Below are 22,979 nucleotides of genomic sequence, written 5' to 3' on the forward strand. Positions count from 1 at the left end.
AACCTTAGCAGGAGTGAAGGCTGTTTATGCAATCATCTGCACAATGGTTTGGAAAGATACTGACAGAGGAGGAGAAAAGTCAGGTGGCTACTGCTAATGTTCTAAGTAAAAAGCAAGGACTCAGAAAAGGAAGATGGGAAAGGATGAAACCTGAGTTATTCTAACTCTTCAAAGGTGAGTGGGCCTGCAACAAGCCAAACCTAGAGATAAATTGACCTTTTTTCCCATCAGCACCTAGGCACAGCATGGCCAAAAATCGTAGGTGACTCTAAGGAGTGAAACAGGTAAGGTTTATATGAGACCATCCTGAGAGCTATGCTTGATGATTATCAATTAGCAGCTGAGAAAATACAGGTTCACAGAAGTAAGATGGCTTCCCTAAACTCTTAGAACAAACAGTGAAGATGAATAACTCAACAACAATTAATTAAAATAGCAGGCACTGTGACCAATAACCTTGATCAGATAGATAAAGTCCCTGCTGTTAGATTCAAATCCACATCTGACTCCTAAGTTCATCCTTTTCTTCCTTCCACCACTACTGTACACTGTTACAAAGGAAGTCCCTGGGCTGACTCATTTATAACATTGGACTAATGCCATGCTGTGCCCACACTGCTGAAATTAAGCCTATTTTTTAACCTTTTTAAGAAAGTCATTATTACTTGGCTGAAGAATATGTTTTACAGCTTTATTGTAAAATGATGAGCACAGGAAGTCATAGTACTTTTTGCTCAACCATTCATTATTCATATTTTAAGCAAGAGAAGCTGATGTTCACTCTGAGATCATTATAAAGGAAGAGTTTACACCAAAGTTTGGTCCATCTCACCCTTGAATCCCCATCTTTCCTGAATCAAAACAACAATTATTTTAGCATCAAAATATTCCGCCAGGTATCAGAGTATAGAATACAGAAATCTAGTTTACATCAAACTACTTAATTAACATGAACAGATCACCCTAGAAGAAAAACCCCACAAATCACTTGAATATTTTTATATTCAGAATTTTCACAATTGAAATATACATGGAGTTCTATGACAATCAGAAAACATTTCTCCATTCACTCAATATTTATATTTAGCACTTACAAAGAATAAGGTGATATTTTAAGTATTCGGAGAAATGGCAATTATTAGGACAGAATACTATTTCCAGGTGCTTCAGTGAAGTAGAGCTTAAGAGACAAGGAAAAGACAAAAAAGTTTAAGTCAAGTGGCTGTTGGGAGACAATTCTTCATGGGTCTCATGCATTTCTATATAGACTGTTAGTGAGACAACTGTTCCTTATTCTGAACTCTATTCTCAAGGATGTTTCCATAGCAAATAACCTTGAAAGACAGTGTGGTATCTCACTCCAGAGCAAGGGGCAGGTTTTCTTACAACTCTAAAGACAATACATGTTCATATGATAAAGGGTAGATATACTTGCTGTCAGTATAAAATGTCTCTCTCCAGAGCAAAGGATAGACTTGATCCTCTCCTGTAATACAACCCACCCTTTTGTATAATAATGTAATCTGGCCCTCTTCATGTCATCCTGAGTGAATTGGGATCCAGGAAACAGATGCTGCTGCTGCCATGGGTAATAAAATGTCCTTTGTTTCTGACTTAGGAGTCTCATGTCTTCTACTGGCATTCATGAAATCATGCTAGGCTAACTAGGTAGCTTGCAAATAGGGTAAAACCTCAGATTCTTGATAGTTGTTGACAGCTATAGATTGCAAACATGGCAATAAATTCTTCCTCTTCCTGCATCTATGCCCTTCCAGGACCTTTTATATCAATTCAGGGCTTGACTTTGTGACTTGCTTGGCCAATGAGACATTAATAAGCAGGATACAAACAAAGGCTTGAAAGGCATCTGTGTGGCCGGCACCGCGGCTCACTAGGCTAATCCTCCACCTTGCGGCACCGGCACACTGGGTTCTAGTCCCGGTGGGGGCACCGGATTCTGTCCCAGTTGCCCCTCTTCCAGTCCAGCTCTCTGCTGGGGCCTGGGAGTGCAGAGGAGGATGGCCCAAGTCCTTGGGCCCTGCACCTGCATGGGAGACCAAGAGAAGCACCTGGCTCCTGGTTTCGGATCAGCGCGGTGCTCCGGCCACAGCGGCCATTGGAGGGTGAACCAATGGTAAAAGGAAGACCTTTCTCTCTGTCGCTCTCTCTCTCTCATTGTCCACTCTGCCTGTCCAAAAAAAAAAAAAAGGCACCTGTGCATTAAAGCTTACCACCTATCTCTATTTAGAATTTAGTCACCATGTGAAAAAGCCCAGGTTAGCCTGTGTGTGAGAAATACATGGCCTAGTTTTCCCTATCACAGCAGCCAGCAGCCCACCAATCACTAAACACGTAAACAAGGTCAACTTAGATCATACAGCCTCCAACCAAGCCTCCAGTTAATCACTGATGCAACAGCAAATCCAGCATAGATCAGCTGGGCTAGCAGACCAGAAAAACAACTCAGATCCTAAATTTTGAGGAAGTCTGTTTCATAGCAAAAGCTAACAAAAGACACTGGGTACAAGCAAAAATTACTTCCAGTATGACATCTACACACAAGTTCTGTACAGCTCAGAGTATGTCTAGGTACTCTGCACAGTGCAAAGAGGAATTCAGTGCAACTAATCCCACTTTGTTTTGATTTCTCTTTCTGAATGACCAGTGTGCAAGCCACTTAATGTTCACTTTACAAGCATGTTGTGAGGTGGAAGGAACTGTGTATGACTCTAGCAGTGGACAAATATGGAGAAAATCAACCCTTCTAGATAACGCCTGGGAGTCCTTTGGCAAGTTACTTAAATATACGACATTTGCAAAACATGAGTAATAAAGCTGTCTTCACAACCTGCATAATATGGGTATCATAAAGGAGGCACTCTCTATACCCTATCAGAGTATAAGAAGCACAGTGGCAGAACAGACGAAAAGCCAAGTGAAGCAGAAAACATTGGCAAAGGCTAACAAAGGAGAGAGATGGTCTTGCGCCTGTGTGCATGCACTTGTTCACACCCTCTATCTCACATTTCCTATAAATGATTTCAAAGCTCAACAGACCAAGACTTATGTAAAAAGAAGCTAAACATCAACAGGGTTACACCATGGCCTACAAGAAGACAAAACTCACATGATGTACATGTAGTCTAAAGTATTTTGCTGTTTCAGAGGCCCTCTGACTAATGTCATCTTTCTGGAAGATTAATACTTGACAATGTGAAGGTGTATAAAATGTATCATTACATTAATGGAACTAAAAGGTCACTCTAAGATCTACTGTAGAATAAAACCCCTTCTTTTAGAATTAAGAATTAGATCAAATCTCTATTTTTCATTTTAGAAACATTCAAGCAATTACCTCTTTATCCTCTACATTACTCAGTCTCATCATATTTAAAATGACTTTTTTTAAAAGTTTCCTTTTATGGTTTGGCATTTTTGAAAATTCTCTGTGACTGCTGGTTGGCACCTGAGTGCAGTTGATATTTTCTCTTAAACATCAAAAACAAAATTATTATTGGAAATATCCAAGCCAACCAAATGCCCATTGATCTTAGCTGGTTCATGTACATTACCACTTATACAGAGTTACAGATTGTTACATTTCCAAAGTATTACCTGGTCCCTGATTAATTGAAATAACATAGATGAGAAAATTACATAATAATTAAAATAGCAGATATTCAGAAATTAATACTTCTAAAGTTCTGGTTAATAATCTGGTTTTTGTTCTTCCCATAGGAAGAGTTAGAACAGCTCACGAGAGTTGATATAAATTTGCATTCTAGATTTGCCATGTTGGAACTGTACAGCTTATTACTTAACCTCTGAGATTCAGTTTCCTTATATACTCAAGGATTATTTTAATAGTATGCATATGCATTTGTACAGCAGATTGTTGTGAGGATTATATGATTTATGCATATGAAGTTCTTTGTCTACCATCTGAACCACAGAAAATGCTAAGTAATTGGTATATGATCAACTGTAACTACACTGTACACTTCCATCTTCCAAAAAACAACAATCACATCACCACATCTTAGCTGCTGGAGAGCAAACTCCACAGTTCTACTAAACAAGACAACAGGTCTTCTTCAACCACACTTGTCAACCAGAAAAGTCCATTAGGCCAACTGCACCTCTGTCACAGCACCAAATAATTATAAAACATTAAGAACATAGATAGACATTTTTTTAAAAAAATTATGAAACACTAAACACATTTGAGGACTTCCTATATTTTAACAAACTGTTTTGTTGATTGTTCTTCTTATTCTGAATTCAAAAACACATCCCCATATGGAACACTACAGTGCTATACTTTCTCACAGTAGTAAAGCGCCAACTCCCTTGGCTCAGATGCAAACAAAAGTCTGCTCAGACATCCAGGGGTCCAGCCCAGGAAGGATCCCAACAAGGCCCCAGATCTCATTCTTCTGAAGAAAGAACACAGGTCCCCAACATTCAAACTCTGAGGACCACCATCTAATAGGATCATGATTTCAGTTCCAGATCTACTGAGGAACCAGCTGAGTGACAATTCAGGAAACACTGCCATGCTCTGTGTAGTGATATCTTAGCAGATAAAACAAACCACCTTAACTTACCCGGAAATAGTCACTGCATGCTGCTAGGACTGCCTTGTGAGCATGGAATTTCTGTTCCTCTGCAATCAGGGTGACGTCGCAGAGGATGCCGTCGCTTCTTTGCTGATTCAGCGCTGCCAGGACGCTATCATTGTGAGATTCAGAGTGGCAAAGCCTCTGGCCTGTCAGCATTTCTTGAATACTAAAAAGGAGAGCAATCAAGTCAGTGTGCTTTCTTTCACCAGCCCCACTGCCCCGATGCTGTTTCACCTCCACATCACTGAGGGGACCCGGACTCCGGTGCACTCCATGCATGATATTTATATTCCTCTACTCTCCTTCTCTCAACCACTCTCTTGCTCTCTGTCCTCTGATTTTCTCCTCTCACCCCCACAGAGTCTTTTTCTCTCTTCTAACAGAGCCCCTCTTCTCAAATTTGTATTTGTGTGGGTGTCCATCTGTGTCTGAACTGGTCCAACCAGTATACCTACAAGTCTCTGTTCCTAGACACTCTGTCTCCTCAGTGTGTGTGCATCTCACTGCAAAACTCTCTGCATGTGTCAGGATGTGTGCACAAGTGTGTGTGTGTTACTCTTTCCAATCTGACCATCTGCCTGTCACTCAGATGCCTTCTCCAGCCTTGTACATGACCATGTCTACACACAGTACAATCCTCCATTTATAACTAAATACAAGAGGGGCTGGTGCTATGGCATAGCAGATAGACTTGCCACCTGCAGTGTCCCATATGGGTGCTGGTTCAAATCCCAGCTGGTCCACTTCCAATTCAGCTCTCTGCTATGGCCTGGGAAAGCAGTAGAACATGGGCCATGTGCTTGGGCCCCTGCACCCACATAGGAGACCCAGAAGAAGCTCCTGGCTCCTGGCTTCGGATTGGCACAGCTCTGCCCGTTGCAGCCAACTGGGGAATTAACCATTGGATGGCAGAGTTCTCTCTCTCTCTCTCTCTCTCTCTGAGCCTCTCTGTAACTCTGCCTTTCAAATAAATAAATAAATCTTTAAATAAATAAATACAAAAAAACTGAGCAACTGTTGGTTAGGAGAGAAAAGGGCTGTAGTTATTCTTAATTGTGTGAGATTTTGCTTCACTAGGAGAACATCAAAAGAAAATGAAAGATTTCAAGCAGGAAGTAAGTCCACTTTATCAGCCTGCAGTGTTTATGTGTGACCACTGCACTAGATTTATGAATTAATCTACATTTTTTTTTGTATTTTGTGAGATTTCTAAACTTACTCATTGTGAAATATCCCTTCACTCTATCCTATCCTAAAACATTTATCCCCATGTCCTTTCTAAACTCTTAAGTGAAACTTTAGGTCTTCCTCAAATAATGTAGAAACAGTGCCATAAACACAAATACAAACTGAATTTAAGATGGCTATTGACAATTCCAGCTTAGAACAACAAACATCTCCCAGTGCTTTAAGATCTCAGATCTGTTATGGGATTAGTATGGATGAGATGTGCCAGTGATAAGTTATTCCTAGAATGAGAACAAGAACCATTAAGGTCCACTTCTAGCCAATGGACTCTTCACAAAGCTGAGTACAGATGCCTTAAAAATGATTGAGCATTGTTTCCTACTTAACTGATAATTCCTGCATCTAAGCCCTCCTTCTGCGCACAGAAGAGCTTCTCTGGGGAGCCAGAGAATTACCACCAGCCTAGTCTGCACGGATAGTTTATGTGCCAGGGCTCCATCCCGCCTGTGGTGCCAGTTGGCTGGTAACTTACAGTAAAGCACAAGTTATCACCTTAAAATTAACCATATACCTCCCATGAAATGCCAGATTGCAGTCATTAAGCTTTACTGGGCATTTTTGATTGGGAAGGATCAGAAATGTCAGAATTACAGAAAGAAAATAACTTGACAGGAGGTGATGATACAGGAAGCTCTCGTGGGAAGGTGGGAGGATTATTTTCAGTTGAAATGCAGCAGCGAGTTTTGAAATGGTTACTGTCATTGAATATTCATCTAGTGGCTCTAACTATAGGCAGGCGTTTAAAATTAGTCATTGAAAACCACATTCAGAAGCATAAATAAATTTTATAAATTTCTGTGCAAAATACAAAATGGTGATTAATTAATACCATTAAATTAAAGAAATGAGGACATAAAATAGTAATGGAAATATTGCCTCAGCAAAGAACAGGTTTAGGACAGCCTTTGAACAATCTTTTCTTCAAGAGGATGGCATTTTTTTTTCATGGTGTAACTTTTTTTTTAACTTTTATTTAATGAATATAAATTCCCAAAGCACAGCTGTTGGATTACAATGGCTTCCCCCCCATAACGTCTCTCCCACCCGCAACCCTCCCCTTTCCCACTCCCTCTCCCCTTCCATTCACATCAAGATTCATTTTCGATTCTCTTTATGTACAGAAGATCAGTTTAGCATACATTAAGTAAAGATTTCAACAGTTTGCACCCCCATAGAAACATAAAGTGAAAAATACTGTTTGAGTACTAGTTATAGCATTAAATCTCAATGTACAGCACATTAAGGACAGAGATCCTACATGAGGAGTAAGTGCACAGTGACTCCTGTTGTTGACTTAACAAATTGACACTCTTGTTTATGGCATCAGTAATCCCCCTAGGCTCTTGTCATGAGCTGCCAAGGCTATGGAAGCCCCCTGAGTTCACCGACTCTGATCATATTTAGATAAGGCCATGGTCAAAGTGGAAGTTCTCTCCTCCCTTCAGAGAAAGGTACCTCCTCCTTCTTTGATGACCCGTTCTTTCCACTGGGATATCACTCATGGAGATCTTTCATTTAGCTTTTTTTTTTTCCCCCCAGAGTGTCTTGGCTTTCCATGCCTGAAATACTCTCATGGGCTTTTCAGCCGGATCCGCATGCCTTAAGGGCTGATTCTGAGGCCAGAGTGCTGTTTAGGACATCTGCCATTCTATGGGTCTGCTGTGTATCTCACTTCCCATGTTGGATCATTCTCTCCCTTTTTGATTCTATCAGCTAGTATTTGCAGACACTAGTCTTGTTTCTGTGATCCCTTTGGTTCTTAGTCCTATCATTATGATCAATTGTGAACAGAAATTGATCACTGGGACTAGTGAGATGGCATTGGTACATGCCACCTTGATGGGATTGAATTGGAATCCCCTGGTATGTTTCTAACTCTACCGTTTGAGGTAAGTCAGCTTGAGCATGTCCCGAATTGCACATCTCTTCCCTCTCTTATTCCCACTCTTATATTTAACAGTGATCACTTTTCAGCTAAGTTTCAGCACTTAAGAATAATTGTGTATTGATTACAGTATTCAACCAAAAGTATTAAGTAGAACAAACAAAAAAAATACTAAGAGGGATAACATATTAAGTTGTTCATCAACAGTCAGGGTGAGGGCTCATCAAGTCACCATTTCTTATAGTGTTCATTTCACTTTAACAGGTTTCCTTTTTGGTGCTCAGTTAGTTGTCACCTATCAGGGAGAACATGTGGAATTTTCCCTTTGGGATTGGCTTATTTCACTCAGCATAATGTTTTCCAAATTCCTAACAGGGATCACTTAGGATGGCATTTTTATGTATTTAATAAATACATAGTATTTGCCACAATCCATAAACCATTCTTAGGGATTATAATTATTATTCTATTTATTATTCATAACAATCCTATGAGGAAAGTGCTCTTACTATCTCATTTTATAGATAAGAAAACTCAAAGTACAAGACAAACATTTTGAAAACATCACTAAGGGTCTGGCCCTGGGGCACAGTGGGTTAAGCTGCATTCTGCAGTGCCAGCATCCCATGTGGGTACCCCTTCGACTCCTGGTTACTCCACTGCTGATCCATTTCCCCACTAATGGACCTGGGAAAGCAGCACAGGAAGGCCCAAGTGCTTGGGCCCCTGCACCCACGTGAGAGACCCAGAAGAAGCTCCTGGCTCCTCCTGGCTTTGGACTGGCCCAGCTCTTGCTGTTTGTGGCCATTTCAGGAGTAAACCAGTGGATGGAGTATCTCTCTCTATCCTCCCCCACCTTTCTCTCTCTCAGGCTCTCCTGTTTCTCTCTCTGAAACTTTGACTTTTAAATAAATAAATAAATCTTTTTTTTTAAAAAAAAGCATATCACCAAGAACATGATGTAGCTCCCCTTCATGCTTAAAAATAAAAAATGAAAACCAAAATAATAAATGATATCTGTAAAGAAAACCTCAAAAATATATGCTGAGATTTCATGTTATTTTTATGCTTAAATTATATATAATTAATCTTAAGACCATCATTTTAGAATAATATGCATGAATACAATAACATGAAGTTAATAATAAGTGTTTGAAATCATATTTCACAAATACCTTCATATTGTGAATAAAGTTTTAGGATAGAAAACAGATTTCTCATTGCTTCAGAAGTATATTTATTTCATTTATTTGAATTACATTTATTTGAAAGGCAGAGAGACAGAGAAAGAGAGAGAGAAAGGGAGAGAGAGAGGATCTTCCACCTGCTAGATCACTCCTCAAATATTCGCATCAGCAGGGGTTGGGTCAGGCCTAAGCCAGGAGCCAGGAATTCCATTCAGTTCTCCTACGTGGATGGCAAGGACTCAGTACTCAAGCCATTATCATCTGCTTCCCGGGATGTACATTCGCAGGAAGCTGGACTGGAGGCAGTAGAAAGAAGCAGGACTTCATCCCAGGCAGTCCAGTATGGGATGTGGGCGTCCCAAGTGGCAGCTGTGCCACAATATCCACCTGGAACTTTCAATCTGTGTAACTTCAGAAAATGTATTTGAAACTTCTTAAATTTCTCTTCTCCTCTTTCACGTCACCTCAATTGCTAAATAAATACATTTTGAAATTTCATTTAGAGTATAACAGAAGAATATATTAAAATGATTGCCTTAATATGTCACCTTACTCATTTTCCAAATATAGTGCTACAATTCATGTCCTTGCTATTAAGACGGAAACAGGATTTGCATTTCAGATATCTGTTGAGAATGAATAAATCTTGTCAGGGAAAGAGCAGCTGTAAACTGAAATCTGGCAAAGAATAAAAGGCTCAGCTTTGAAACAACAGTAATGCTGCACAGTTTCACAAGATCATTCAGCTGGGCTTAAAATATTCGAGCTTAAAGAAAATAACATGCTAAATATTTAAGACAACACTTGGCACAAGATCCCAAATATTTTGGAACCAATATGTTAGGGATCCTTAAAAGCAAAAACAAACACTCCAACATTTGGCAAGAAATAAAAGCCTATTAATCAACAAGTCATTATTGCATTCTGAAAGTAACTTCCTACTCAACTCTCAAATATAAATCTGTAGAGAAGACCTCAACTCTCCCAATGTTAGGGCAAATGTGTCAACACAATGCAGATAGAGTGCAATAGGCCCCATCTACTAAGTCAACAATCACAAACCAGGGAGGTGATGAATCAACACTAGGATGTATCTTAACTAAGTTAAGATAGGGAGTGGACATATGCTTGCAAAGAGCTCCCTTGGCATCTACAACACACACCAAGTTAGCAAACCAAACCTTCCAGAATAGAGCAATAAAATTCTATTATTTGAGAAACAAAGAAAAAGCAAAGGAAAAATATATTCTAAAATTCCCTAAATTACTGGAAAAATACATGCAGCAGGAGCCCCATTTCTTTAGAAATATAGATTTGCAATGCCATCCTGAAGTAGGGAAAGGTCGTCCAGGGAAACCTCCAAAGTCACAGGGGAATGCAGAGAGCGCCCTGGCTTCCCCAACGCCCTCTTCTCTGCGGGATCCCTTAGAACTCTACCATCCAATAGAGTAGCCACGAGTCACACGGATGGCTGCTTAACACTCAATAGCAACTAGCCCAGTTGAAATGTGCCATGATTATAAAATGCACACTGGATGTCCAAGACAACATGAAGAAAATTCCAACTATCTCATTAAACTTTTACATTAATTACATGTTTATTAGTTGGGGTATATTGAGTGAAATACAGTTAAAATTAATTTGATCTGTTTCTTTTTACCTTTTTAATGTGACTATTTGAAATCTAAAGTAATATACGCTTCCCACTATGGTTCTATTGGACAGTCTGCAATTTTCCAAGGGCGTATGTCCCTCTACCTCTCTCCACCTGAAGGGTTTCAGTTGACTCAGTCAGGATGCCCAGGAAGACTGCTACTGTACCTCACAGAGCCCAGCTGAAGCCCTGGTGCAACAGCAGGAAGCCCCAGACCCCCTAAGCTGCAACTTGATTTTTAGTAACGCCAGGGAGCCACCATTTGATCAGCCATAAGTTGGCATCCAGTAACAAGGAGATAAATAAGTGCGGCCTCAGGGAACAAGACTACTCATGGCTTCAAGCCTTTAACCTTCATTTTGGAACTGATCACAAAGATTCACAAATCGAATGCAGAGCATGATGTTCATAACATTGCTCACCCTACTCATGGTGAATCACTGTGGCTTGAGCTCAAGCTGCTACTTTAAATTCACGGAGTTAACATTTCTGGTCACAGAAATTTCGTAGGGTCACGTCTTCATAGAATAAATTTTAACCAAGTTAAGTCAGCTTTTAAGATGTAAATTCCAAAATAGCTATATGGTTTTAAGCAGCTGCATTTCAAAAATTCAAGTCAATTTCTATATCATTGTTTACCTACTGCTCAGGTATATAAAAAATCATGTAAGTAGTGTGCAAGTAAGTATACTACCAAGTAATGTACCTCTTTACATATCAAAAACAGTCAAGTTGCATAAGATCCTCGTTTCTTAAGTAGACTACTTTACAAAAGAAAGAAATCTGGGCAAAAAGTTCTGAATAGAAATAGAATTACATGTAATTACCTCAGTTCACTCTACTGATGAACTATCAAGTAAATGTCCTAATCCATTCACTTGCATAGCCAAAATATTTTTATAACAATTAAACATTAATATTCAAATATATTAACTATTTATTTAAGTGGGCAGGCTCTTCAAAGATCATATAGTGAAGTTTATTTTTTAAAAAACACTTTATAATTTTTAAATGCTATTAAATTAATAACAATTAATAGCAATGGCCATTATAATAAGCAAAGATACAATATGCTTACAGAATGATTAAGAAGTAAAACTAAGCAAAAAGAAATTTAATTATAAATGAATAGTTTTCATTACACTTAGTGAAATAAGCCGATCCCAAAAGACAAATACTTATGTTTTCCCTGATCTGTGGTAACTAAGAGTACCTAGAAGGTAATTTATAGGAATGAAATTGACACTTTGAGATTCAATGATTGTTTGCAGCCCTTGTCTCCACTGTTGAGGAACAGTGATTGTTTTCATACTACTTGTTGAACTCTTTAGATAGTGTAAAGAGTTAAGTAAAAGGTTAATCTTATGAGTATAAAATACACTGAAAAGAGATCTTTGTAAAAATTAAGAGTGGGAATAGGAGAGGGAGGAGAAGAAGGGTGGGAGCAGGTGTGGGAGGGAGAGTAAAGTGAGAAGTATCACTATGTTCCTGAATCTGTATATGGGAAATACATGAGATCTGTATACCTTAAATAAAAATTAAAAAAAAAAAATTAAAGAATAGTTTAGTTTACTTCTTTCTCTCATTCATGCACCCAGCAAATATTTATTCAGCATGGGCCAGCTATTGCACTATGTACCGGGAATAGAATGCTGAGTAAAGCATATGTGGTAACAGCCCTGTGGAGCGCTCAGTTTGGTGGGGGCAGCTATATATCAGTAAAATAATCTGGCCACCCTGAAAAAGTAACACTGGAGCTGCAGACTGAAGGACAGAACAAATTACCCTGCAAAGAGGAGGGAGAAGGTTTCCCATACAGGAGAAGAGCAAAATACTATGATGCTGTGGCAGTAGGGAGCAGGGCCCTTAGACTGGGTTGACAGAACATTAAATGACTGGATCAGAGGACAAGATAGTGCATGGTGCAGGAGAGGACTGTGTAGCAGACGCTGAAGCCCACTTGCGCAGAATTTCTGGGTCAGGTTTATTCTAAGGGCAGTGCTAGGTCACAGAAAAGATCCCTCAACCTACAGGACAAAGAACAGTCAGGAGACTGGGCCACATTGGAGCAGGCTGGACTGTGGGTGTAGTACAGGAGAATCACAGACTTGGATTTGGACTAGAGTTTCAAGGAGGTAACCTGGAAAATCAAGAGGTCTTGGTGATGGATTAGATGTGGAGGTGGGTGATAAGCCTATGTTTCAGGCTTATGCAACTTGATATTCTCAGAGAAGGGAACTGGTGGAAGAAGATTACAAATACAGAAGGGGAAGATGATGAATTTGGCTTGGGAAGTGTTAAGTTTGAGCTGTCTTTAAGACACCCAGTAGGTGGGTGTTGTGGGACACTTGCATCCCATGTTTGTAGTGCTGGTTTGAGTCTCAGCTACTCTGTGCTTCCAATCCAGCTTCCGGTTAATGTGCTTTGGAGGCAGCAAATGATGGCCCAAGTATGGGTTCCTCCCACCCATATAGGAAGCCTGGATGGAGTTCCCAGATTTAGGCTTTGGCCTGAACAGCCCTGGCTATCTGGGCATTTGGGGAGTAAACCAGGAGATGAAAAATCAGTCTGTCTGTCTGTCTCTCTCTCTCTCTCCTTCTCCACCCCCACCCCTCTCTTTCTCTGTGTCTCTTCCTCTCTCTCTCTTGCTTAGCTTTTCAAATAAATACATCTTTTAAAAAGACAATTAAAAGTGTCAAATATGTATCTTGATTTATGGATCTGGAGCTCAGATGTCTTCACTAGAGTTATAAACCTGTGGCTCATCTGCATAAAGAAGGTAACAGAAGCACAGCTGGATCTCAAGAATATAGTTGAGAGACTGTCAATAGTTAAAGGTTGCTGAGGGGGGCAGCACTGTGGCACAGCGGGTAAAGCTGCCACCTGCGGCGCCAGAATCCCATATGGGCACCAGTTCAAGTCCTGGCTGCTCCTCTTCTGATCCAGCTCTCTGCTATAACCTGGGGAAGCAGTAGAAGAAGGTCCAAATGCCTGGGCCCCTGCACCCACATGGGAGACCAGGAGGAGGCTCCTGGCTCCTGGCTTTGCATCGGCTCAGCTCTGGCTGTTGTGGCCATCTGGGGAGTGAACTAGCAGATGGGAGACCTTTCTCTCTGTCCCTCCCTCTCTCTGTCTGTAACATTACCTCTCAAAGAAATAAATAAAATCTTAAAAAAAAATAAAAATAAAAATAAAGTTTGCTGAAGATAAGAAAGAGTGCATTCTAACACAGAAGCATGGCTGGGCTTAGTTGTGGGAAAGCACTGTCCCTTAAGCAGTAGGGAATAAATGGACCAGAAACACACAAACTTTGGAAACTTTTTTGTCTTGTTGTATTTAAAGATTTTGTGGGTCAGTCAGCTGGACAATGCAGGCATAGAAATATAGAAGGTTGATGGCCAGTGCCGTGGCTCAATAGACTAATCCTCCGCCTTGCAGCGCCGGCACACCGGGTTCTAGTCCCGGTCGGGACGCCGGATTCTGTCCCGGTCGCCCCCTCTTCCAGGCCAGCTCTCTGCTGTGGCCCGGGAGTGCAGTGGAGGATGGCCCAAGTGCTTGGGCCCTGCACCCGCATGGGAGACCAGGAGAAGTACCTGGCTCCTGGCTTTGGATCAGCACGATGTGCCAGCCGCGGTGGCCATTGGAGGGTGAACCAACGACAAAAAGGAAGACCTTTCTCTCTGTCTCTCTCACTGTCCACTCTGTCTGTCAAAAAAAAAAAAAAAAAAAAAAAAGAAGAAAGAAATATAGAAGGTTGGATTTATCTGGATTAAGGTTTTCTCAGGAAAATACATAAAAAATACAGGGAATGAGAGAAATTAAGGATTAAGCAGGAGTGGCAGAATCTAAAACTGATTGAGAAAAGAACTGAAGAAAGAAAGATGGGTTGATAAAAAGCAGCAGGGCCAGTAGATGAGGCCTTGCAAGGAGGTCAAATACTACCACAGTTAGGGTGGGTAAATAACAAACTAAAAAGAGAGGAAGTTGTCATAAGACTGAAGTAACTGGCATAGTGATTTTCATAAACAGAGCAATTACTGGCGATGACAAAGTCCAAGATGCAACCACAGGAGCAGGTAGATGAATGGAGGGAGGTCTTTGGAAATAAGCAGGTTGGCGCACCAAGGGCATAAAGCTGGAAACAACCTTCATGCTGACAAGATGGGCCCTGGGAGGTGGTGAAGGGTTTTCAATCCACAGGAAGTTTGGAAGCCGGGTGAAAAAGTGCTCAGGAAGCGGCCCTACCAAAGTCAGGAAAAGAAGGAGGAAAGAGAGAGAAAGCTCATCGCCTTCAGAAGAAGGTGCACACTGGTTTGGTTGTGGTGACTTTCCTGAACAATCAGTTTAAGAAATAATGATCTGGGGGCTGGCGCTGTGGCATAGAAGGTAGAGCCACCACCTGCCGTGCCAACATCCCATACAGGTGTCGGTTTGAGTCCTGGCAGCTCCACTTTTGATCCAGCTCCCTGCTGGCTCCCGCCTGGGAAAGCAGTGGAAGATGGCCCAAGTCCTTGAGCCCCTGCACCTGCACCCACGTGGGAGACCTGGAAGAAGCTCCTGGTTCCTGGCTTCCAATCAATCCAGCTCTGGCCACTGTGGGCATTTGGGGAGTAAACCAGTGAATGGAAGACCTCCCTCCCTCTCTCTTTTCCTCTCTCTCTCTCTGCCTCTCTCTACCTCTGCCTTTCAAACAAATAAATTTAAAAAAAGAAACAAACAAACAAAGAACGATCTAGGGGCTGGCACTGTAGCACAGTGGGTAAAGTCACCGCCTGTGATGCCAGCATCTCATATGGACGCCGGTTCCAGTCCCAGCTGCTCCACTTCCAAACCAGCTCCCTGCTAATGGCCTGGGAAAAGCAGCAGCAGAAGGCCTAAATTCTTGGTCCCCTGCCATCCACGTGGGAGACTCAGATGAAGCTGCTCTCTTAGGCCTGGCCCAACTCTGGCCATTGCAGCCATCTGGAGAGTGAATCAGCAGATGGAAAGATATCGCTTTCTCTCTCTCTCTCTCTCTCTCTCTCTCTCTCTCTCTTTCTCTGTCCCTCCCTTCCTCTCTCTAACTCCTTCAAATAAATACATAAAACTTTTTTAAAAAAAAGAAATAATGATGCGGAAGCACAACTATGTCCCAGAGTTACAACAATCTTTCTACCTATCCCAAAGCAAGTGAGATGAGAGGAAATAAAATGCCGTGATGTCAGAGGGTTACAAGAGAAGCAGTCCTCGACGGAGGACAAGCCTCAGTGCAGTCAGAGATGAGCAGAGCCTACGAGGACGAGGGAGACGAGGCACAGCATGGTGATGCTGCAATAGTTCCACGCGGCACAGTGAAGAGTATGAGAGGTAGGGAGGCGAGGGCTCTGCATTGAAGCAGATAAGGAAAGACCATTATAAAGACAATTGTACTGAGGAAGGAGTTGATGACATGGTGGGAGTTTATTCTTGAAAACAGGGATGTCAGATTTCAAGTAAGAAGCTATTTTGAGAGTGCACACTGATCTTGGTAGCCAGAAATAAAGCACTCAGCACAGCCGATGGCCAACAGATATGGTCTCCATGTGCTATGTTGGCTGAACACCAGATCTACAGCAGGGTTCTTCGGTCTCAGCACTACTGACATTCTGGGCTAGACTGTTTTGGCAGTGGAGGTTGTCCTGTTTCCCAGGATCTCTGCTCCTTACCCTCCAGATGTCAGTTGTACCACCACTCCCAAGTTACGCTGCCAGGCATTGAACAATGTACTCTGATGACAAAAATCATCCCCCATTGAAAGCAACAGTACAAAGACACTACACCTGCTAGAGCAATGCCACCCTCTCTGAACACATTTCTGAACGTCATTTCTAATAGCTTCGGAGTTACAGAAGAAAGCAGATACCGTTATTTACTAGACATGTGAAATTCTTAACATAAAAAATGTATTCTCTAAGTGTATCACCTCCCTTATTCTTTGCTGCATGGAGGATGACAAAAAATCTGCCTCCAGTGAGAATATTCACATGGATGCCATGCACTTCCTCACTGGCTGCGGCTCACTATGTGGAATGCGCCAAGCTCCTTCCTGCCTCAGGGAACCCCCCCATGTCTCATCCTCCAAATTTGTTCACAGAGCATTTCCTCAGAAGGGTGTTTCCTTACTGTACCCACCCCGTACTCATCCTTCAGAGCCCTGTTCTCAAGCTGCTTCATTATTGATGGGATTCTTTGCTTGAATGTTTTCCCCAGATACATTTCATGAGTGCAAGAATTTTATCTGTATTCTTCATAGCTGTATCCTCCCTACCAAGAAATGAATGTACATTAAGTAAATGAATTATAAGAAAAATGTTGTGTTGAGGCCAGCGCCGTGGCTCAACAGGCTAATCCTCCACCTTGCAGCGCCGGCACACCAGGTTCTAGTCCCGGTCGGGGCACCGGATTCTGTCCCGGTTGCCCCTCTTCCAGTCCAGCTCTCTGCTGTGGCCCGGGAAGGCAGTGGAGGATGGCCCAAGTGCTTGGGCCCTGCACCCGCATGGGAGACCAGGAAAAGCACCTGGCTCCTGGCTTCAGATCAGCGTGATGCACTGGCCGCAGCGCGCCGGCTGCGGTGGCCATTGGAGGGTGAACCAACGGCAAAAAGAAGACCTTTCTCTCTGTCTCTCTCTCTCACTGTCTAACTCTGCCTGTCAAAAATAAAAAAAATTTAAAAAAAGAAAAATGTTGTGAGTATTTCACAATTAAGTGTTTTTACTCCCCCAGACAATTGCTTTGCAGGAGGCAAATTCATATATTTATATGTATAAATGATCTTCAAAAAACTTCTTGGAAAATAGATTCTTCAAAAACTATGCATGGATTTCGGCAAATAAACTTGTCTTTTAAATCCATTTTTTCCACAACCTTTGCAAAGTCCCCTCACATAGTTTTAGATTCCTTCTGTAATCACCTTTACAGCAGTATGCCTTCTGTCTGAGCAAGGTTGACATCCTAAATAAGCTAACGCTAAAACGTAGTGTCATTCAAGGTGTCATCAAGTATATCCGGGTTTGACCAATAACCAATCGCAGCAGTCAGTTCCTACGTGACCCTACTAAATTCACAGAGGCTCAGACTTCATTCCTTCCAACTACACATCAAGCCCTTGCTCTAAACCCAGTCGTAGAATGCGCACTATTACTGTGACTGCTTCAGGGCTCACTACACAAAGCCGGGGCATACCCTTGAAGGCACACCTGAGGCAACGTTCAGACGGCATTCTCCAGCTGGGTTCCTCAGGGTCTCGGTCTTAGAAGTTGGCAGAGAAGTCAGCACGCATTCCAGCTGAGCAGAAAAGACAAAGAAGAGCGTATTGAGCCAGGCGCAAAATAACCATGTTCTGGGGCTTGAGGGCACTAAAGATTTATAATCCCCCAGGAGGCAGCCTGGAGAGTTTTATTGTCAACATATAACATTCTGACACAATCTTTCTTTAAGATTTATGTTTTATTTATTTGAAAGGCAGAGTTACAGAGAGAGGGAGAGAGGTCTTCCACCAGGTGGTTCACTCCCCAAATGGCCACAGTGCCTGGAGCTCAGCCAGGCAGAAGCCAGGGGCTTCTTCAGGTCTCCCATGTGAGTGCAAGGACCCAAGCACTTGGGCTATCCTCTGCTACTTTCCCAGGCATATTAGCAGGGGTCTGGGTCAGAAGTGGAGCAGTTGAGGGCCGGTGCCATGGCTCACTTGGCTAATCCTCCGCCTGTGGTGCCGGAATCCCATATGGGCCCCGGGTTCTAGTCCCGGTTGCTCCTCTTCCTGTCCAGCTCTCTGTTGTGGCCCAGGAGTGCAGTGGAAGATGGCCCAAGTGCTTGGGCCCTGCAACTGCATGGGAGACCAGGAGGCGGCACCTGGCTCCTGGCTTCAGATCGGTGCAGCACGCCGGCCGTAGCAGCCATTTGTGGGGTGAACCAACGGAAAAAGGAAGACCTTTCTCTCTGTCTCTCTCTCTCTGAAACTCTATCTGTCAAATAAATAAATAAATAAATAAAATCTTAAAAAAAAAAAAAAAAAAAAGAAGTGGAGCAGTCGGGACTCGAACCAGCACCCATAAGGAATGCAGCACTGCAGGCAACAGCTTTACCTGCTACACCACAGCACCAGCCCAACAAAGCTCTTTTAACAAGCAACAGTTCTGGATGTTTTCAGGGTTTAAAAGTTTTTCACATTATTGGAACTTTGGGGACTAGAAATAAAATATGTTGGAGAATCAATAAGAGTTAATTGAAGGTTGATGCAAAATGAAAACATCAGATGGTCAAGGGGAAAAATTAAGATTTGATAAAGCTTTAAAATCTAAGTTAAAGAGGCCGGCGCCGCAGCCCAATAGGCTAATCCTCTGCCTAGCAGCGCCGGCACACTGGGTTCTAGTCCCGGTCGGGGCACCGGATTCTGTCCCGGTTGCCCCTCTTCCAGGCCAGCTCTCTGCTATGGCCCCGGAGTGCAGTGGAGGATGGCCCAAGTGCTTGGGCCCTGCACCTCATGGGAGACCAGGAGAAGCACCTGGTTCCTGACTTCAGGCTGGCCGCAGCGCGCCAGCCGCGGCGGCCATTGGAGGGTGAACCAATGGCAAAAGGAAGACCTTTCTGTCTCTCTCTCTCTCACTGTCCACTCTGCCTGTCAAAAAAAAAAAAAAAAAAAAAAAATCTAAGTTAAAGAGGCGGGTGTTTGGTATAAAGGTTAAAACAGCACGTGGGACACCCATATCAGATTCAAGTCCTGGAATCCAAGTCCTAATTCTGATCCCAAGTCAGCTTCTTGCTAATGTGCACCTCTAGGAGGCAGCCAGTGATGCTTCTTCAAGTGGTTGGGTTTCCGTCGCTCACATGGAAGACCCAGATTCTGGGCACCTGGCTTCCACCTGGCCCAGACCTAGCTGTTGCAGGCATTTGGGGAGTGATCTAGTGGATGAGATCTCTCTGCCCGTTTCTCTTTCTCTCTCTCTCCCTTTCAATTATATAAGATGAATACATTTTTTTAAAAAAATGATATACAAATTGTCTTGTCCTTTACAGAGATTTTACTTTCCTTCCAAACATGATTTGTGAAATTAAGTTAAAAATCAATTATATCTTGGCTGAGTGTCTATAGAAAGATGATTTTCTAATCAAGGAGCATATTTCTGAAAATTTGATGGGAAAAAAGGCAACACTGAGGAAAGATGAAAATTAGGAGGAAATGAAAAATGGATTCTTACCAGAGCTTCAGAAATATGTACGAGGATAGAGTTATCAGGCTTGAAATTGCTCCTTGGTTCTATATTTACTCTTTTAGTCTCTAATGCCCACCCTCGCCTGTGTTTTTAATCATTGTAGTAACTCTAAACAGAAATATAAATTATTTGAGTAGTCTGGGACCTGGTCCATGACTATACTTTACAAATGAGGGCCTAGCTCTCATTTTCTAATACACTCAAGTATTAAAATGAATTACTCACTGGATAAATGAAACAGGCTTCCTTCTATCTCAATTTTATTTCAAAAAGTGACAACAGGGTAGAGATAAAGTTAACTGAAAATAGGTGTAAAAAAAAGAAAAATGGAATGGAAATAGGAAAGGGAGGAAAAAGGGTGGAATGCAGGTGGGAGGGAGGGTATAACTGGAAGAATCACTATCTTCCTCAATTGGTACACGTGAAATGCAGAAAGCTTGTATTCTTTAAATAAAATTTAAAAAAAGAAATGCTTGTGAAATGAATAAAGTGGTAATTACTCTAAAATTAGAATCTGTAGTTTGACTAAAACAGTTTATTAAATTATATACAAATACAATATGATTGTATAAGACTTCATGTGGTATATCTTGATTTGGCTTATTATTATTCTGTTGTTATTGCACATCAGGCTATTTAAAACATTTTTATAGAATTACATTTTGTATTTTTTATTATATTTTAATTATTGAAAATAGGATATATATTTTTTTCCTTTATTTTCCATTTAAGTTTTGACAGATTTAAAAAGTGACTTTTTTTTTTTTTTACAGGCAGAGTGGACAGTGAGAGAGAGAGAGACAGAGAGAAAGGTTTTCCTTTTTTTCTGTTGGTTCACCCTCCAATGGCCGCCGCGCTGCAGCCAGCGCACCGCGCTGATCCGAAGCCAGGAGCCAGGTGCTTCTCCTGGTCTCCCATGCGGGTGCAGGGCCCAACGACTTGGGCCATCCTCCACTGCACTCCTGGGCCATAGCAGAGAGCTGGCCTGGGAGAGGGGCAACTGGGACAGAATCCGGTGCCCCGACCGGGACTAGAACCTGGTGTGCTGGCGCCGCTAGGCCTATTGAGCCGCGGCGCCGGCCCCACCATTTTTAATTAATCCATTATGACTGAGCAGCACAGGCAGTTGGAATAATTCAAAGCAAGATGTTTAATTAGCTAACAGACTTGCTTAGCAACCTGTTGTTACTACAATTTCCTTCCAAAATCTGGGTTATAAACTCCAGGCTGTTATAGCCTAACACAAACACTAATAGACACAGACACTTGAACTTTAAAATGGTTGAGAACAGTTATTATTATAGGGAAGTGAAAAACTATCTCTCTGAAAAGCCCACTGTTTAAAAAGAAAGAAAAAAAAACCTCTCAACAATTCAATCAGTTGACAAGAAGAATCCCGAGAGTTAAAAATATTTCAAAATGAAAAGACAATATCTAAATTGATCTTCTTAGGCATTTCAAATGTGTTCATTAAAAATCCTAACATAAATTAAATTCCCTTCTACAGATGCTTATTGTTTGGAGATCGACTCACTGAATGAGTCTTCTAACAAATAACCTAGTTGTAATCTGTAACATGCTACAAAGTTAGTGACATGGACACCATTTTAATAGTGAGTTAAAATGAGTTTAGGAAGACTCACCACTGAAAGGGATTTATTGTTATTTATGTTCGGACTTGTCCTGCATGGCCTGCAGTGCCAGGATGGTGGGGCGATGGCGTTCTTCAACCAGAAGCATTGGAAACAAGTTTTGGTGAATATGCCCGTCTATTATCAAACACACCTTTTAAAGGGCAGGCAGAGGGGGCATAGCTAATTCAGTGCAACACTAATTCTATAGGATAAAGCCGATATTGGCACCACTATGCTTCTCCAATCAGCTTGAAGGTCACGTAGCTTAGTAGCCTTCCAGGTAATCCTTATGGGCCTGGGCCACACCCGGGAGCCATTTACCTGGTTGGTAATTACAAAGCACTTCAACGGGGTGGGGGGTGAGGGTGTGCCTGGTGCTCCTGCCATCTGCCAGCACTCAGGCCACCCCTGGAGGCATGGTGTGCCACACCCTCCTAACCTCCTGCATAGGCTAGGCAAGCAGTCCCCCAGCCAGGCAAACTTCACATATCAATTGGCCAATATAGTAGCCGGTCCGTGCTGGGCTACTTATCTTTCCTGAACCTCAATGCCTCATTTTCTAAAAATATAAATAATACCACTTTGTCACAGGATAGTATAATGTATATCATGTACCTGGCTCAAGGACTGGTAAACATCGACATGTGTCCCCTTTTATTGTACACACAAATGTGAATCACAGGGGTACTTGCCTGCGTGGTGGGCATGTAGATGGATTTTTACTTTCATCTCACTCACTCCCTGCTAATGTAGTTCATGTGCCAAGTACTAATGGTTTTTTTAAACCAAAAACGAGTATGGCAGCAATCCTCCTCAGAGTGTTTGACGCAGACCCCTCACTCCAAGCTTCCCAGGGAAAGCTGGCCATGCACCCCAAGAAACACCATAAATACTTCTCAAAAACTACAGCAACTCACAACTCTTCACTGCCCTCACTCTTGGGAAATGTTCTTAGTGGAATTACCTCAGTCACTGATCAGCTTCTTTTCAAATATATAATCTGCTTGCTACATAGGACTGGTGGGGTTTAAACTTTAGAGTTTTTAATTTCATTAAAATGTCTCAAGGTTGTCAGAGTCTAATTTAGGTATTTTGAAGTGAACCTTGAAGATACACTGTTTTCAGAAAAAAAAAGCTATATATCTCATTGAAACACAATAGTATGAACAGAGAGGGGGGAAGTCTTCAAGACATGAAAAACAAGAATGAGCAGACAGGCTAATCTAGGTTAGAATGGTAAGCACAGGACACATAAAGTACTCAGAGGAAAGTCATCTCAGTTATGTGGATGCATTCCAGTTCTACCAATATGTAAGGAACTGGTGGGAGCAGGTATTTGGCACAGCAGTTAGGAGGCTGCTTGGGATGCCCGTATCCCATATCGGGGTGTCTGGTTCAAGTCCAGTTCCTCTACTTCCAATCCAGTTTCTGCTAATGCACATCCTGGGAGGCAGAAGACTATACAGCCTAAGCAATGGGTCCCTGCCACCCTTGTAGGAAACCTGGACTGAGTTCTGTGCCC

General features: G+C 42.0%; 1 protein-coding gene across 3 annotated transcripts in view; it reads right to left on the reverse strand.

Annotated features, from left to right (window-relative positions):
• The window catches only part of KLHL32 (kelch like family member 32), a 251,473-nt gene that overhangs the window by 180,235 nt on the left and 48,259 nt on the right, over nt 1–22,979 (reverse strand). For 2 of the 3 annotated variants that reach the window (XM_008263237.5, XM_089332871.1), the window contains exons 2-3: nt 17,811–17,898; nt 4,608–4,788 (exon numbers count right to left, since the gene is read on the reverse strand). In XM_008263237.5, coding sequence (XP_008261459.1) covers nt 4,608–4,788; nt 17,811–17,833 — 204 coding nt within the window. In that variant the 5' untranslated portion in view covers nt 17,834–17,898. The remainder of the gene's footprint in view (nt 1–4,607; nt 4,789–17,810; nt 17,899–22,979) is intronic. The other variant, XM_051855442.3, reaches the window with a different exon arrangement.

The sequence above is a fragment of the Oryctolagus cuniculus genome, chromosome 5 (genome assembly GCF_051225735.1).
Source record: "Oryctolagus cuniculus isolate XC-2025 breed Fujian yellow rabbit chromosome 5, ASM5122573v1, whole genome shotgun sequence".
Lineage (NCBI taxonomy): Eukaryota > Metazoa > Chordata > Mammalia > Lagomorpha > Leporidae > Oryctolagus > Oryctolagus cuniculus.